The sequence below is a fragment of the Meles meles genome, chromosome 17 (assembly GCF_922984935.1).
Source record: "Meles meles chromosome 17, mMelMel3.1 paternal haplotype, whole genome shotgun sequence".
In the NCBI taxonomy this organism is placed as follows: Eukaryota; Metazoa; Chordata; class Mammalia; order Carnivora; family Mustelidae; genus Meles; species Meles meles.
This window is the reverse complement of record NC_060082.1, coordinates 24003298-24017799: the sequence shown is the minus strand read 5'-3', so window position 1 is coordinate 24017799 and position 14502 is coordinate 24003298. Positions and strand designations below refer to the sequence as shown.

Genomic DNA, 14502 nt, shown 5'->3' with positions numbered 1-14502 from the left:
AAGAGAAAGGTGTGCAGTCATATAAGCTCAATTTCCACTTATTCTTTATTTTTATAAACCAAGACTATTTATTTGGTTTGAGACTATAGTTTACTGCATGCTGCCCTGTGTTATTTCAATCTGAAGTTTGTATTTTTATAAGACAGATGTAAATGACTCTATGTATTTGTCTAGTACGATACTAAGCACAGTTGCGTAAAGACTACATGCTTAAACACATGGGATTCAGACTCAGATCTCGTGACTCCAAATCTCAGGATCCTTTAAATCGAGCACAGGACAACACTTACATTTTCCTACTTTATCATACATTTTTCCAAGTGCTAAGAAACTATATTTTAAACTATAGAATGTTTGATTCAGAAGATCCATTTTCCAGTTTTGACAAGAATTCCTGGAGATTTAGAGTGAAAGAACTATGTAATGGAGTATATACCTGCACTTTGACATCATCCCAAATACTTCCAGGCTTATCTATATTCTTCAAACCTCACTCACTCTTTCTTGTTTTTGTTTTGCTTATTCAAACTTCCGTTACCACCTAAATACGCTCCTTCTGCCTCCTGAAGACTTTTTTTTTTTTAAGATTTTATTTATTTATTTGACAGAGAGAGATCACAAGTAGGCAGAGAGGCAGGCAGAGAGAGAGGAGGAAGCAGGCTCCCTGCTGAGCAGAGAGCCCGATGTGGGGCTCGATCCCAGGACCCTGGGATCATGACCTGAGCTGAAGACAGAGGCTTAACCCACTGAGCCACCCAAGCGCCCCTCCTGAAAACTTTTAATGCAGTGCTATTAAGTGCCACTCGAAGACCAGTGTCAGGCTGCAGATGTTTGCTAGGCTACAAGTTAAGTACAGCAATTGAGAGTAAGCATTTAGCAACTTTGATAGCAGTTCAACGTCATGTGACATCCAAGTGCATCATCAGTGTGTTCTCTCTTTGGAAAGTGAGTAGACTCATATCAGAATCATAGGTGAGTCACGCATGGCATGAATTTTGTGCCATCATGTACAATAGAACAACATAAGTGTCTGCAGTGGGTTGGAAATTAAGAAAAAGAAAAAAAAAATCTGGTTCTTCATCACAAAGAGCTGAGGAGCATTGCTCCAAAGCATCATCGGTGTGGGTTCTCCCTAGGCCTCACCTTCCTTTCTTCTCTTCTGCCCTCTTTAAACAAACCAAACTCTATGGGTTGTCATTCCAACCAAACTCATAATACTATACTAATTTCCTTCGTTTTTGTGTTTTATGGCTCCAGATTGGAAAAAAAACATACACACAAACAAAATCCTACGTAGATGGATCTCCTTTTCCTGCTCCTTGGCTTCATGAGCATTGCTGGGGAGAAAAAAAAAAAAAAGAAATCACTTATTGGGTGTGATTCATGTTACCACAAACTCACTTGGGCAGCTCGGAGGCCCTTAACAGTGTGGGTTTTTTTCTTATCAAAATATCTCCACTCTTGTGTTACAATTTAAGACTTTATCTCATTTTTCCAAATGTTGCTTTGTTTTCACTTACCACTTCCTGCTTTTCTTATATTACAACACAATTTTCTTCTCGTCTCTATACTGGATCCCATTGCCTCGTGCTCTGCCAGCAACTTTGTAATGTTTTCTCTCCTTAATCTTCAGACCTTTTTTGTTGTTGATTTTCCAAAAAAAATTTAAATATCCTTCTACCTCTCAAATTTTTTATATTAAATTAAATTTTATTTTATTTTATTTCAGTGTTCCAAATTCATTGTTTATGTGCTGCACCCAGTGCTCCATGCAATACATGCCTCCATAATACCCACCACCAGGCTTACTGGCCCCACCCCCTCCAAAACCCATAGTTGTTTCTCAGAGTCCACAGTCTCTCATGGTTTGTCTCCCTCTCCGATTTCCCCCAACTCTGTTCTCTTCTCCATCTCCCAATGTCTTCCGTGTTATTCCTTATGCTCCACAAGTGAGTGAAACCATATGATAATTGACTCTCTCTGTTTGACCTATTTCACTCAGCATAATCTCTTCCAGTCCCCTGCCTGTTGTTTTATGAAAATTACTTTTGTCCACTTTCTTCACCATTCAAATAACTTATTCTTAATTATACTTCAAATCTTCCTTTAAACATCACCTCCTTGGAGATGCTTTTTTCGATTTGCTCCTGGTCAGGAAAGGTGTCCTTTTGTATCCCTTAATAGCACCTGCATTTTTTTTTGTAACATTTATCACAGTGTAACAGTATATTTGCTACTAATGAATCTAGAGATCTTTCCAAATCCCTTTGAATCAGTGACTCAAATCATTTTAGTCTAGTTGCAATTTGTGTGTGTGTGATTGCAAAGTAACGAAATTGATTTCAAGGTCAAGTTTGACTTCATTCCTTCCAAACTGCCTCATTAAATGATGGGTGTTTGGGGCACATAGTGGTTATATTTTTTTCAGTTAACAGTTTAATTTAGTGGCTGTTTGAGTCATTTGTCCATCTGGTAGCAAGCAGTAATCCTTAAAGTGGGTTCAGGACAAAGGAAAACCACTAGAATATATCACTTATTTTAATCCATTTGTTTAATCAATTTTATAGTTGTTTAATTTTTGTAGAGTTTTCTGTCAGTAGTTTGAATTTAAATTAATAGTAATGGATTTATGCGAGTTATTTTACTTCCGAACATCTGATTTGTTATCTGAAGATGGGTTAACACCATATACATCATAGAGTTTTGTGAGTTTTAATAATATATATACAAAATACATATGAATCACTTTGCATAGAAACTAAAATATTGTTTGGTATTATTATTACTATTAAGATGATTCAATAACTGTATTCTTAACTCTTAATAACTATCATGAGCTAGTGAGGAGAGAATACATTAAGTTAGAACCCAAAGAAATCAGAGCCTTGAGGATACTAATTTTTCAAAAAATATTAAAACTGCTGTATTTCTGACATGTTTCAAAGAAACAGAGGTTAATAGAATTAAACTGTTCTGCTCTGGAATACAGGAAACTTGATTCTCCTGAGCATTTAATTAATACGATACATTAAAACCTGCAGCATTAAAATAATGCAAGGATTCAAGCAATTGGAAAATCAAGCAAGCTTCTCCTACTTTATATTATTGAGATGTAATAAGTCTGTTTTATAGGGTGCTGCCAATCTCAAATGGAGCTGAATTCTCTATGTTTAATAAGCATTCTTATATTTAGATCCTGTGAAACTAAATGACTTTTAAAGGTTCACTTAAGCCTATTCTTAGATTTGTTGTGGTTGAACTGCTCACTATCCTGGAACTGGCAAAAGTCTCTGTTGTATGATCATGCATGTGTGTGTGCACACACACACGCAACACACACACACACATTCACCAATTGGTTATTGTATTGATTAAAGAGACAGGGCCAAAATCAAGTTCAATTGTTAGAGATTATCCATTCTCCTCTAAGGAAAGAAAAAAAGCAATTTTCATAGCAATCGACCCTCTCATGCTTATAAACAGTCTAATAAGCAAAGAATATGTGAGATATTTTATAACACAATTTGTTCAGTCAGTTTATGTAACAAACATATCCCCATAAAATAAAAACAAATAGCAGCTTTAAAATTTACCCTGTTTGGTGTTCCTGTTTAAAAGCTCTTTTCCAAAGGATATTTGATTTCTATAAATCACAACCCTGCATCGGTTTAGTGCATTTTCCACTGTTGTTACTGCTTTCCAAAGATCTGTTACCTAGCAACTGCATAGAAGAAGCTTCTAGTATTTTAAATCATACAGGAGCTTAGAAAATACAGAGGCAGACTTTAAAAAAAGATTCTGGCTTGTTAAAATGTAATTAACAATTTTATTTTCCTTAAAGTAAAAGGGACTTGAAAACAGATTTGATTCATAAGTATCTATAAACTTTTATCTTTAATTCTAAGTGCTTATCTTAAAAGCCCCTTAGATTAAAAATAATAAAATAACAATAAAAATGAAATCAAGAATCTCACATAATCCTACTATTTTATGTCATAGTTTTTGAAAATTTGCCTACTCTTTGAGGTAGCTACTGTTAATAGTTTGATTCCTGCTCTTAAAATTTTCTGTGCTTATTCAGACATACATGTGAACATATAAGCTTACACGCAGAAGTCAGCGTTTTTATAAAACTAGGATCATGTTTTAATTCCAGAACAATAAATTTATGATATATTGCTTTGCTCCTTAGGCTTTTAAAAATGTATTATTGGCATTATTTCAAGATAGTTTATTGAAGTCTTTGTTTTTAATAAGCATGAATTTGAGGTTATGTACTTGTTTAGAATTCTGAACAGCATTTCATACTCATCGTCTACCTTTCTTCTCAGAAAATCCTATGAGGCACATACAGTGACTATTCACATTTTAAAAATCAGGGAAATTAGGCTCAGAGGGATCAGTATCTGCCCATGGCTTGGCACACTCAGCAGTGACAACACTTGATCTCCTGTGCTCATGCTTTAGCAGGAAGCCACAAACAAGAAGGTTCTAAATCAAAACAGATACACAGAAACTGTAAAAGGATGAGAAGAAGACATGAGATGCATATCATTTTGAAAGAGGAAATGCTTTCTTCAACAAGGGAGGAAAATTAGACACTATAAACAAAAAAGGGACCGATTCTATCATTGCTAAGGAATTACCTCTGCATAATCAAGGTGGAGTTTTGCCATTATGTGGTCTCACCAACAAGAAGGAAAGAGTTTAGGAAAGGTGGTTTTGTCCACAAAAAAATAAGACAGTAGCTGGACGGACCTAGCGAGGTGACCATAGCTAACTAAAGGGAAGCTGGAAAATGTAATTTCTACCTGGGCAGCCATGCACCCAGCAACAGTTGGGGGGTGGGTGAGAGGAAATAAGAGCTTCTCTTACTCAAAGGAAGAAGGAAGGAATGAATATGGGTGATAGCAGTTTCAGCCACAGGCCAGATCCTTATACACCTAAGTAGTCCTGTATAGTATTTTCCCTATGTATTGAGAGATTCATCCATTTATATGAAACACACTCCACAGAGCTATCAATTATCGCATCCAACTCAAAGTCCAGGGCATCTGTCAGCAAAGTCGGTTTTGGTGTGGCTTCTCATGGGCAACACACACGCTAATAAATTAGTTAGCTACCTCTACCCCTACTGCTTATGCATATAAAATAGTGAAACAAGATAATTTTGGTAAAATATCGGTGTTTAAAAAAGGAAGAAATGGAGACACACAGCAGTCGTTGGTCCATAGCAATGAAGAAATCCTGTCAGACATGAATGGTAGAGACCTCGTAATAAATTCCTTATTAGACACTCATTCTGCTCTTAAGGAGTAACTCCTTTGTCTTGTCATGTCTATTCAAAGATATTCTTTATTCACTATTCTCTGTGGCCATAGGAAAAGGTTCAAATTGGAGCAGGTTTCTTTCATTCCTTTCCATGTGTTAGTAATTGTGCTCCAAGTTCTTCTCTAAGGACTTTCGTAAACTTGGCTGTGTTTACTGGTTTTTGTTGCCCTGCTCATATCTCCTTCTTGATTGTAATGACAGCTATCTTGCCATTATCTAAAACGTATAAGTTTGAGTGGGAAACAGCACTTTAATCTGATTCTTGCCACAGGCCTGGCTTTATTGGTTTGGGAGAAGTCTTAGTGGAAGGCCTCTCCTAAAGACTCTGAGAGAGTATCATCTCCTGCTGTTGAGGGTATGGGTCACTTTTTTGGTTTTGCAACTGTCCAGATTCTTTCTTGGATACTTGATTTAGCTTTCTGGCTGTAAGAAATAATGCCCTGTTTAAGAGAGTTTTATTCCTTTCTCTCTCTGCTTCCAAAGTGATCAGTTCTTACCTCGGGTCTTCTCTTTATGTACCCCTGACTAAAATCAGCAAGGCCCTGCCAACACACATTTGTATTCTTGTCCCTTCCAAGCATTTCTCTAGACATGTTTCCATAGATATGTTGTTTCTGCATACAGAGGGGAAGGGAAAATGGATAATAAGGAAAAAGAGCAATTTCTGTACAGATATAATTCTCCATTATGCATTTTCAATATACTTAAATTTTATATAACATTGTCTCACATTTTTTAAAAGATTTTATTTATTTGACAGACAGAGATCACAAGTAGGAAGAGAGGCAGGCAGAGAGAGAGGAGGAAGCAGGCTCCCTGCCGAGCAGAGGCTGATGTGGGGCTCCATCCCAGGACTCTGGGATCATGACCTGAGCAGAAGGCAGAGGCTTTAACCCACTGAGCCACCCAGGCGCCCCAAATTAGAAAGTTATTTGATAAAAATTGGCAGTTTGCAACTGGGAAACATCCCAGAAAAGAAAGACAAGTAGCAGAAATTAAAAAAAAAAAAAAAAAAGAGAGCGAGAGATGAAAAGCCCTTGGTTTCCTAGTTTACTCACTCTTTCCAACACTGTATTTTCATAATAGTTAATGATATTGATAGCCATGAAAATGATTCTCTTAATGTCTTAGACTTGTGTACCTATAATTCCCCTATTTTGAATGTTCTTGTTCACTGTCCTATTTAAGCACCTGCTTCCAGAGGGACACTCCACAGATCATGTCATTACGTTTTAATGTGATGCTTCCATGATCTCCCGTTCCTGATGACCCTGTTTCTTACCACTGCCTCTCATTCTAGCTCACTTCCTCTAGTACAGAACTCCACCTATCTTTTGACTATACTGGGACTTAAAATTTATTGATTCTACCAAACGTTTACCATTATCGACAACTGCAGATCTGTCTTCTCTTCTTAACCTGTTTGAATTCCATAGCACACCATTATAATCCATTATTTTAACTCATCCTCAGTTCATTGACCTTTAGTGAGACTTGTCAGAAGTCACTGTGGTGAATTCTCTCAGTCTTCTTGACAGAAGCTAGTGTTTACTTCCATGCATTTGAATGTGGCCTGAATAAACAAAATAAACAAAAGATAATGTGCAGACTATTCCCACTTTAAATTCATGATCCTTGATTTCTCAGGGTCAGCAGCTGCCAAATATCATTTCTGTGTTTCACTGTTCTGAGTCTTCTTCTACTCTCTGAAGCAACTATGCTGTATTTTCTCCTCTTAACCTCCAGCCTCTCCTTTACGCATTATTTCCACCAATTTCACAAAGAAATCAGAACCATAAGAAGAAAAACAGAATTTTCATAAACTTACACCTATACACCTATCTACCAACCTGCATGTACACCCGTCTGTTCTGCCTCCCCTCCTATTATTATAAATGAGCCATTTTAGCAGTGATGTGACTAAGAAAAGTCATGGAAAGGTCGTATAGCATGTTAATAAGGTTACCCAAATTCTGCCAGTGTATGAGTGACATTTTAAGGAATTTGAAATATATCCTATAAGCTTTAGGATTTATGGAAGGTCATTAATCTATTTGGATTATAGCACTGTCTAGTTATTGGTGATAACAGAAATATTCCGTATTTACGTTGTCTGATACTGTAGGCAGTTACCACAAATGTTTTTGAGCACTTTATTGCTGTTAAAAGATGACTAGTAAGATGGAGGAACTGAACTTTTATGTGTATTTCAATGTATTTAAATTTAAATGGATAAATGTGGTGGGGGCAGCTCTAATCAGACAGCGCAGTTTTGGAAGGGTAATAAAATGCTGAAGAGTTGGAAGACATGAAAAGCAATTAAGAAGCTCTCGCATTTGTCTAGGTGAGAGATAACATAGTTTGAATAAAGATTCACAGTCCCTTAGCCATAATTCTAAAATCCAGAAAATTCTGAAAAAAAAAAAAAAAAACCAAAAAAAAAAACAAAGGAAAGGGAAGGGAAGGGAAGGAAGGAAGGAAGGAAGGATGGATGGATGGATGGATGGATGGATGGATGGAAGGGGAGAAAGAAAAGAAAGAATGGGAGAGGGAAAGAAAGAAAATTATTTCTGTTGGTGGTGAAATCAGACCTGACCTGAAATTATTTGGTAGCAATCCCCACACTGAATTTTATTTTTCCACTTAGTATTCACACATTTAGCTGCAGGAATAATAGTATGTTAAAGCATTGTTTGCTCCCTAGATGTATTACATAGGTTCTGGTAGATAAAGCACATTGCCTTTCTAAAATCTAAAACAATGATAATAATAATAATAATAATAATAATAATTCTAAAAGCTGACATCTGGCCCTTAAGAATTACGGATAAGGATTGGAACCCTGTAACAAGTAGGGACAGTGATTTGAATGGAGGTGAAGAAGGTGGGAAAGACAGAGAAGACTTTAGTGGAATGTTCAATAAACCTTGGCTATCATATGGCATTGAGAAGTGAGGAGCAAAGTTGCAGTACTTAACTGATTCTGTCGCCCAGGGGCCCCTATGTATTCATTCTGTAGATATCCGACTCACCTACAAATTCAACCGTCTATTTCTTAACGTAGCTAAAACTATTTTCTGGGAATATTTATTTTCTTAGAACTTTACACATTGTCTTATTTCTCATACCAATTGTAATTGTTTACTTGGGAAGGAAAGTCCCCCCCCCCAAGTAAACAGTATCTCAATCTCTTCTCTAAAATATGACTTCTATGGAAAATTGGACACCTGGTATCTGTGCCCTCATTGCTGCATGAAGTAATAGACATGGGCTGAGTAGCATCATCTCCCTTTAATGTGGCCTGCAACCTCTCCTGTGCCCCCATCTTTAGCACACTCTCTTGTTTTTATGTCAGTGACTTCAATTGCCATTTATTATCTTTCCTGATTGAATCCTATCATCTCTTGTGTTTATGACTGTAGGTCCTGAGGTCAAAGTACAATTTTAATTTAAATGTATTTTAGCATTCGTTTTTATTGCCTGAAGTCATAGTTGTTTTGACTGTACAAAATCTATTACCACTATATAAATGTTATCTAACATGTCTTTTAATAATTCTAAGTCTGTGTGCCGTGTGACTATGAATTTGATAAATCAATAATGCTTTAAATCAATACTACTGCATTTCATACCATAGAATTATCAGAATTAATAGGTACATTATACAGTCCCTGAATTGTTTCCCATACTGCACTTTCAAACTATCTATCTACCTCTCACCTCCTTGTACAGATGAAGCATAGGAAAAATAAACCTATTGCTGAAGGCTGCCGATTTCATTAAAGACAGAAGGGGCCACTTCCCTTTTAGTCACTTAACTCATAATCTAGTACTCACTCTCATGAAACATTTTTCCTGGGGAAAATTGCACACGTAAAAATATCTTGAAGACAAGTGTGTTTATGTGGAAACTTCTGTAATTTTATTTGCTGTTTTATTTTTCGTATTATTTTAAATTAGTACTCTCCCAAGGTAAATTATTCTAATTTACCTGTTCTATTTCAAACAGATCACGTTGTTTGTGAAGAAGAGTTTAAATACGCCATGTTAGCTTTAAACTGTATATGCCCGGCAACATCTACACTTATTACACTACTGGTTCATACCTCTAGAGGGCAGTAAGTATATGTTTTCTTTAAGATAACGCATTTTTAAATTGTAAAAATAATAATAATAACAATAATATAAGTGCAGTCCTGTGATTTAGAAGTACAGTAAGCCAAGGTATACAGCTAGATATGTACCTATACTTGTATTTGTGTGAGTTATCTTCATCTGACAGGCAGATGGATAGATAGATAGACAAATATAGACCAGTTAAGGGGTGGGGTGGGGGGTGAGGGGTAGGGGGAGGGCAAAGTGGTCTAAGACATATAAAAAATTGGCAGTTATTTTCTGTCTTTTCTAACTAATCCTTAGATAATTTGTTTCATCCTAAATTCTAAGTGTCTTCATCATTTGTTAGGCCTAGGATTAGGGCACTGTTTCTATTTTCAAGATACTTAACAAATAAAACTTCAAAACACAGGATAATGACAATCATTAGTATGAGATCTTGAAACCATTTTTTTCTTTTCCTGAGGTAAGTTTTTATTTAAAAGCTATATGTACATGATTGACCTCAAAATTAGAACTTTACAGTTACTATAAAATAACAAAGTACTTGATACAATTAGCAAGTAATATAAAATAAATCACTTTTTTATATGCATGCCATGGTAGATGAAGAAAAGTTCTAAGACCATTTTGTTGTTCTATGAGAGAGTTTGCATTTGACTTGGATGATCAAGGAAAATATAATCCGTGAACACAGTCCCCACTCTTATTTGAATAGACAAATGTTACATTGCATTTCATACCTTTTCTTATTCCTTATTTAGTATTTTAGACAAAGTGTTGATTTTCTAAGTAAATTTTACTGTGATGCTTATGGATATGATTATTTAAAATTAGTAAGTTAACTGATTGTTATTTAAGTGAAGTGTCAAATAAATCAAGAAGGAAAATTCTTTTGGGGGATTTAGTCTTTAATTTTTTAAAATTTCTTGGGATTTAATACTAGATGGAGTAAGTTGCTAATTGGAAAATAACAAGTACCCTGCAGTATTTTCAGGTAGATTTTCCTCCCTTATTTTTAATTATGTCTCTGCTCTATTGAGATAGTAAGATTTTCTGAGGAGCAATTTTCTTAAAGTTCTGAATGAAAATATTTCTATTCTCTATATTTACAAACCTTTAATTTGTGCAATGGAAAAGATGTAACGGGATTATGAATAAATTGTTTTTCTTTGAAGAAAGTAATTTCATTTTAATGAAATTAAATAAAATACTGAAAATGACTTTAACATCAATCAATGGAACATTCATAGAACTCATCACGAGGGTTCATTATTTTTTCCAAGCCCTCTTTGTCATGGAGATGCAACTTTAGAACTGAATATCTAGTCTCATTTTATTGTTGTAGAAGTGATAAAAATGAGGCTCACCAACGCTAACATACATCATTAATTATAGACTGGTTAAATTGCACTGTTCAAGTCCTAGTAAATATTATTTATTGGCATACAATATTGCTTTAGCGAATAAATTGCTCTTCTCTAAGTTGAAAAAGCATTTCAGTGATCCTTAAAATATGACTTTCCCCAATATACTTTAATGAATTTTGCCTTACTACAAAAGAGGGTAATGTTGTCGAAGACATTGTTCCATGTAATTAAGGATTTTCCTTGAATAAGATTGACCAGCAAAATTACTTCACAGCTGTCACCATAAATGCTGCAGTCCACCAGAATACCTTTATTGAGCCAAATTTACGTACCATACAAACCACCCATTCATTGCATACAATTTAATGTTTCTTTGGCATATTCACAGTCTTGTGAAAACATCACCACCATCTAACTCCTGAATCTTTTCATCACTCCATTTTATAAATGAGAAGTCTGGGGCACAGCATCTAGAACAGCATGTCTGACTCAACACCGCACCTAGTTCATTCCATTTTTTTTTTTTTAATTCTAACATTTTTAGCTGTAGAACTTAATCCTGAAGATTCTCTCCTTGTAATCACAAAATGTTTGCTTTGCTTTAGGCTATTCTCCTTCTGCAAAGTATTTCCAGCTGGGATTATTTGAAACTTTCCATGAAATCCAACCATTGCATTTTAACGTCTTAAGATATAGTTATATTTTGCATATTAAAATATGAGTTTGTTTTTAATTATGTCTCTTAGGAATATAAATAATTTTAAAATTAAAAATTTTGTATACACACTTTATATATACCTATATATACATATATATACATATTTATTTAAAATTATGTGTTTACTCTTTTACAATACTTACATTATATATTATAAGAATACAAGATAAATCAAAGGATCTTATTGGGAGATATATTGATTCATGCAAATAACTGTGAAAGCCTAAGTTTTCTGTGTGAAATACAAAAGTCATTGCTTCTTATTAGAGACAGCTCAAATGTGGTGATTGCAAAACTGGCACTATTAAAAAAAATATCATTAAGTATATCTGTAGTATAGTTGTTAATTATTATTACTTTTGATAGTTGGCCTTTTACCTAAATTTTAACATATTACATATCAGTGAGCCCAAATCAAGCCTATTATTATTATTATTATTATTATTATTATTATAAAATATATGATCTAGAAACTTCTCTCACTAAAGTACCAACTAAAATTGAACTTTCTGGGAAGTACATATCCTAATCACAACTAAAATTACTTCTGTTTGGTAGTGTTCATGCTGTAAATGGGGCTCATAAACTTAGGAAGGAAATGTGACAGAGATAAAAGATCTCCCACTCTGGCAGCTTGAAATGGCTGACTCACTAACTGGCAAAGTTAACTCTCACTGAGCCAATTACATCCTCCATTTCATTCTCAATCATTTTTTATGGAAAATTTGAGATAATCATTTTCTCATCCATTACTTTATTCATTTATTTGACAATTATTTATTGAACGGTTCCTCTGTGACAGAATCATTCCAGGTGTTGCGGTTTCAACAAGGAAACCGATAGAAAAATTCTAGCTGTCATGAAGGTGTTATTCCCATTGGGGAGACAGATAAAAAATAAATATGTAAAATATATCTCAGATAGATGCACGTCTAATGATCTGAGAAACAGCAAGTGGACTAGTGTCTCTAGAATGGAGGGACAAGAAAGGTAGTAAAAACTGAGATCTGACAGGGAAACACTGGTCCTCTGGCCATTATAAGGGTGGTGCCCGTCATTCTCAAATGAAAGATCTTTGAAAGATTCTGAGCAGAAGAGTGATTAAAATTTGAATAAGAGAAACAAACACACTGGCTTCTTGGTTGGGCAAAAGCCATTAAGAGATTATGGGACTAATCTAAGCCGGAGAAGTTAAATCTTGTCTTGGACAAGGGCACAAGCATGGAAGTGATAAGAAGAGCTCAGATTCTAGATGTATTTTGAAGGTTTTGTGGTTAGGAATTGTTAATTAGATGTGGGGTGGAACAGAAGGAGAAGAGTCTAGCATGACTGCAAATTTTTGGACCAAACAACCAGAAGAATATAATTGTGATTTACCACAATGAAGAAGAGTGGGGAGGATCAAGATTTTCATTTTGGACATAATTTAAGATACTTGTTAGACTCCCAAAATTGTGTCTAATATAGAGTCTGGAGCTTAGCTACACTGATGATAAAAATTTGGCTGCCATCAGCATACGGACACTTTAAACCATGAAAATGGATGAAGTCACTTCACAGGATTATTTTGAGGATTAAGTACAGTCATCCCAGACCCTAGTAGGTAGGTACTCTTTAATTCTCTCATTGGCTCTATTTACGTGTATCAAGTGAGTCAGATTCTATATGCATCAAAATCATTTTTTAAATCTGGTGTCAGGGACAGTTTGAGTGTGGCAGGAGAGATGCATTAAAGACAAAGCAGAACACCCAGAACCATATATGTATTTGTGATGGAGAAAGAAAAGACTCAGGCCATGCACACATGTGTTTTTTATTTAAATTAGAATATGTTTGTAACTTTATCTGAATATTTTTTGGAACAAAGAATGACATTAATGAGCAAATATCTATTGCCGTGCTTCCAATTAACAGTGAAGGTATATATCTCACCATGGCCAATCTTTCAACTCAGTCTTAAGCATTACAGAGATTGGGATTAAATATATTTTGAAAAAGATGACTCGGGTATGTACAATGTCAGGCATTTTACTCTCAAGGAATATATTAATCAGTCATGGAAGGTTTCATAGAAGAAAGCCAAGTAGAGTTATAGGAGGTACAAAACTATTTTGTTTTCTTAAAAGATACAAGTTTTGAGATGCCTGGGTAGCTCAGTTGGTTAGGTGTCTACCTTCGGCTCAGGTCATAATCTGAGGGTCCTGGACTTGAGTCCCACATCAGGCTCCCTGCTCAGTGGGGAGTCGGCTTTTCCCCTCCCCTCTGCCACTCCCTCTGCTTGTGTGCACTCTCTCTCTCTCTGAAAAATAAATAAATGAAATCTTTAAAAAAAAAGATGCAAGTTTTTAGTGACCTTTTCAAAGTTTGTTTAGAGGAAATGCATTATAAAAAATAATTTAAATAAGGAAAGTATTAAATGCAGTAAAATTATTTTAAAATGTAACAGAAGACATAAAGATAAAAAGCAGATATCAGAGAAAATGGTTAAGTCATATAAATGTAAGCAGGTAACAGTTGCTGGCAGATTCAGATTTCATAATACATTATTACAATATATTGCAATAATTTTCTTTTGATTTTCATGGCCACAGAAAGGGAGGCCTCAAATAGAAATCAATTCGTATATGATATAAATACATGTTTTAAGTATTTTGAATGGGTGGAAAGATGTAAGAATTCCAATGTCACATTCTATAACTACATACTAGAAGTAAGGGGAAAGCGAAGTTGCCTTTATATTTTAGTAAAATCAATTTCAAAAAGTTACAATTTTGTAACTATGTTCCTCAGGGGCCGTTATTTCATAAGAAGCCCTTCATTAAGTTACTAGGAGGAGTGTGTTATTTTCATCAGTGGGATCTGGAAACTGCAGATTTGGGTATTGCTGCAATGCTTTTTGTAAAATGAAAATTAAACACTATTAAGTTTTGTCTGTTGTTTTCAATGTAATTGGTTTATTTTTAAAAA

General features: G+C 34.9%; 1 protein-coding gene across 5 annotated transcripts in view; it reads left to right on the top strand.

Annotated features, from left to right (window-relative positions):
- KCNT2 (potassium sodium-activated channel subfamily T member 2) overlaps positions 1-14502 on the top strand; it is a 344600-nt gene that overhangs the window by 202822 nt on the left and 127276 nt on the right. For all 5 annotated transcript variants that reach the window (XM_045982454.1, XM_045982456.1, XM_045982455.1 and 2 more), the window contains exon 14: positions 9341-9449. In XM_045982454.1, coding sequence (XP_045838410.1) covers positions 9341-9449 — 109 coding nt within the window. The remainder of the gene's footprint in view (positions 1-9340; positions 9450-14502) is intronic.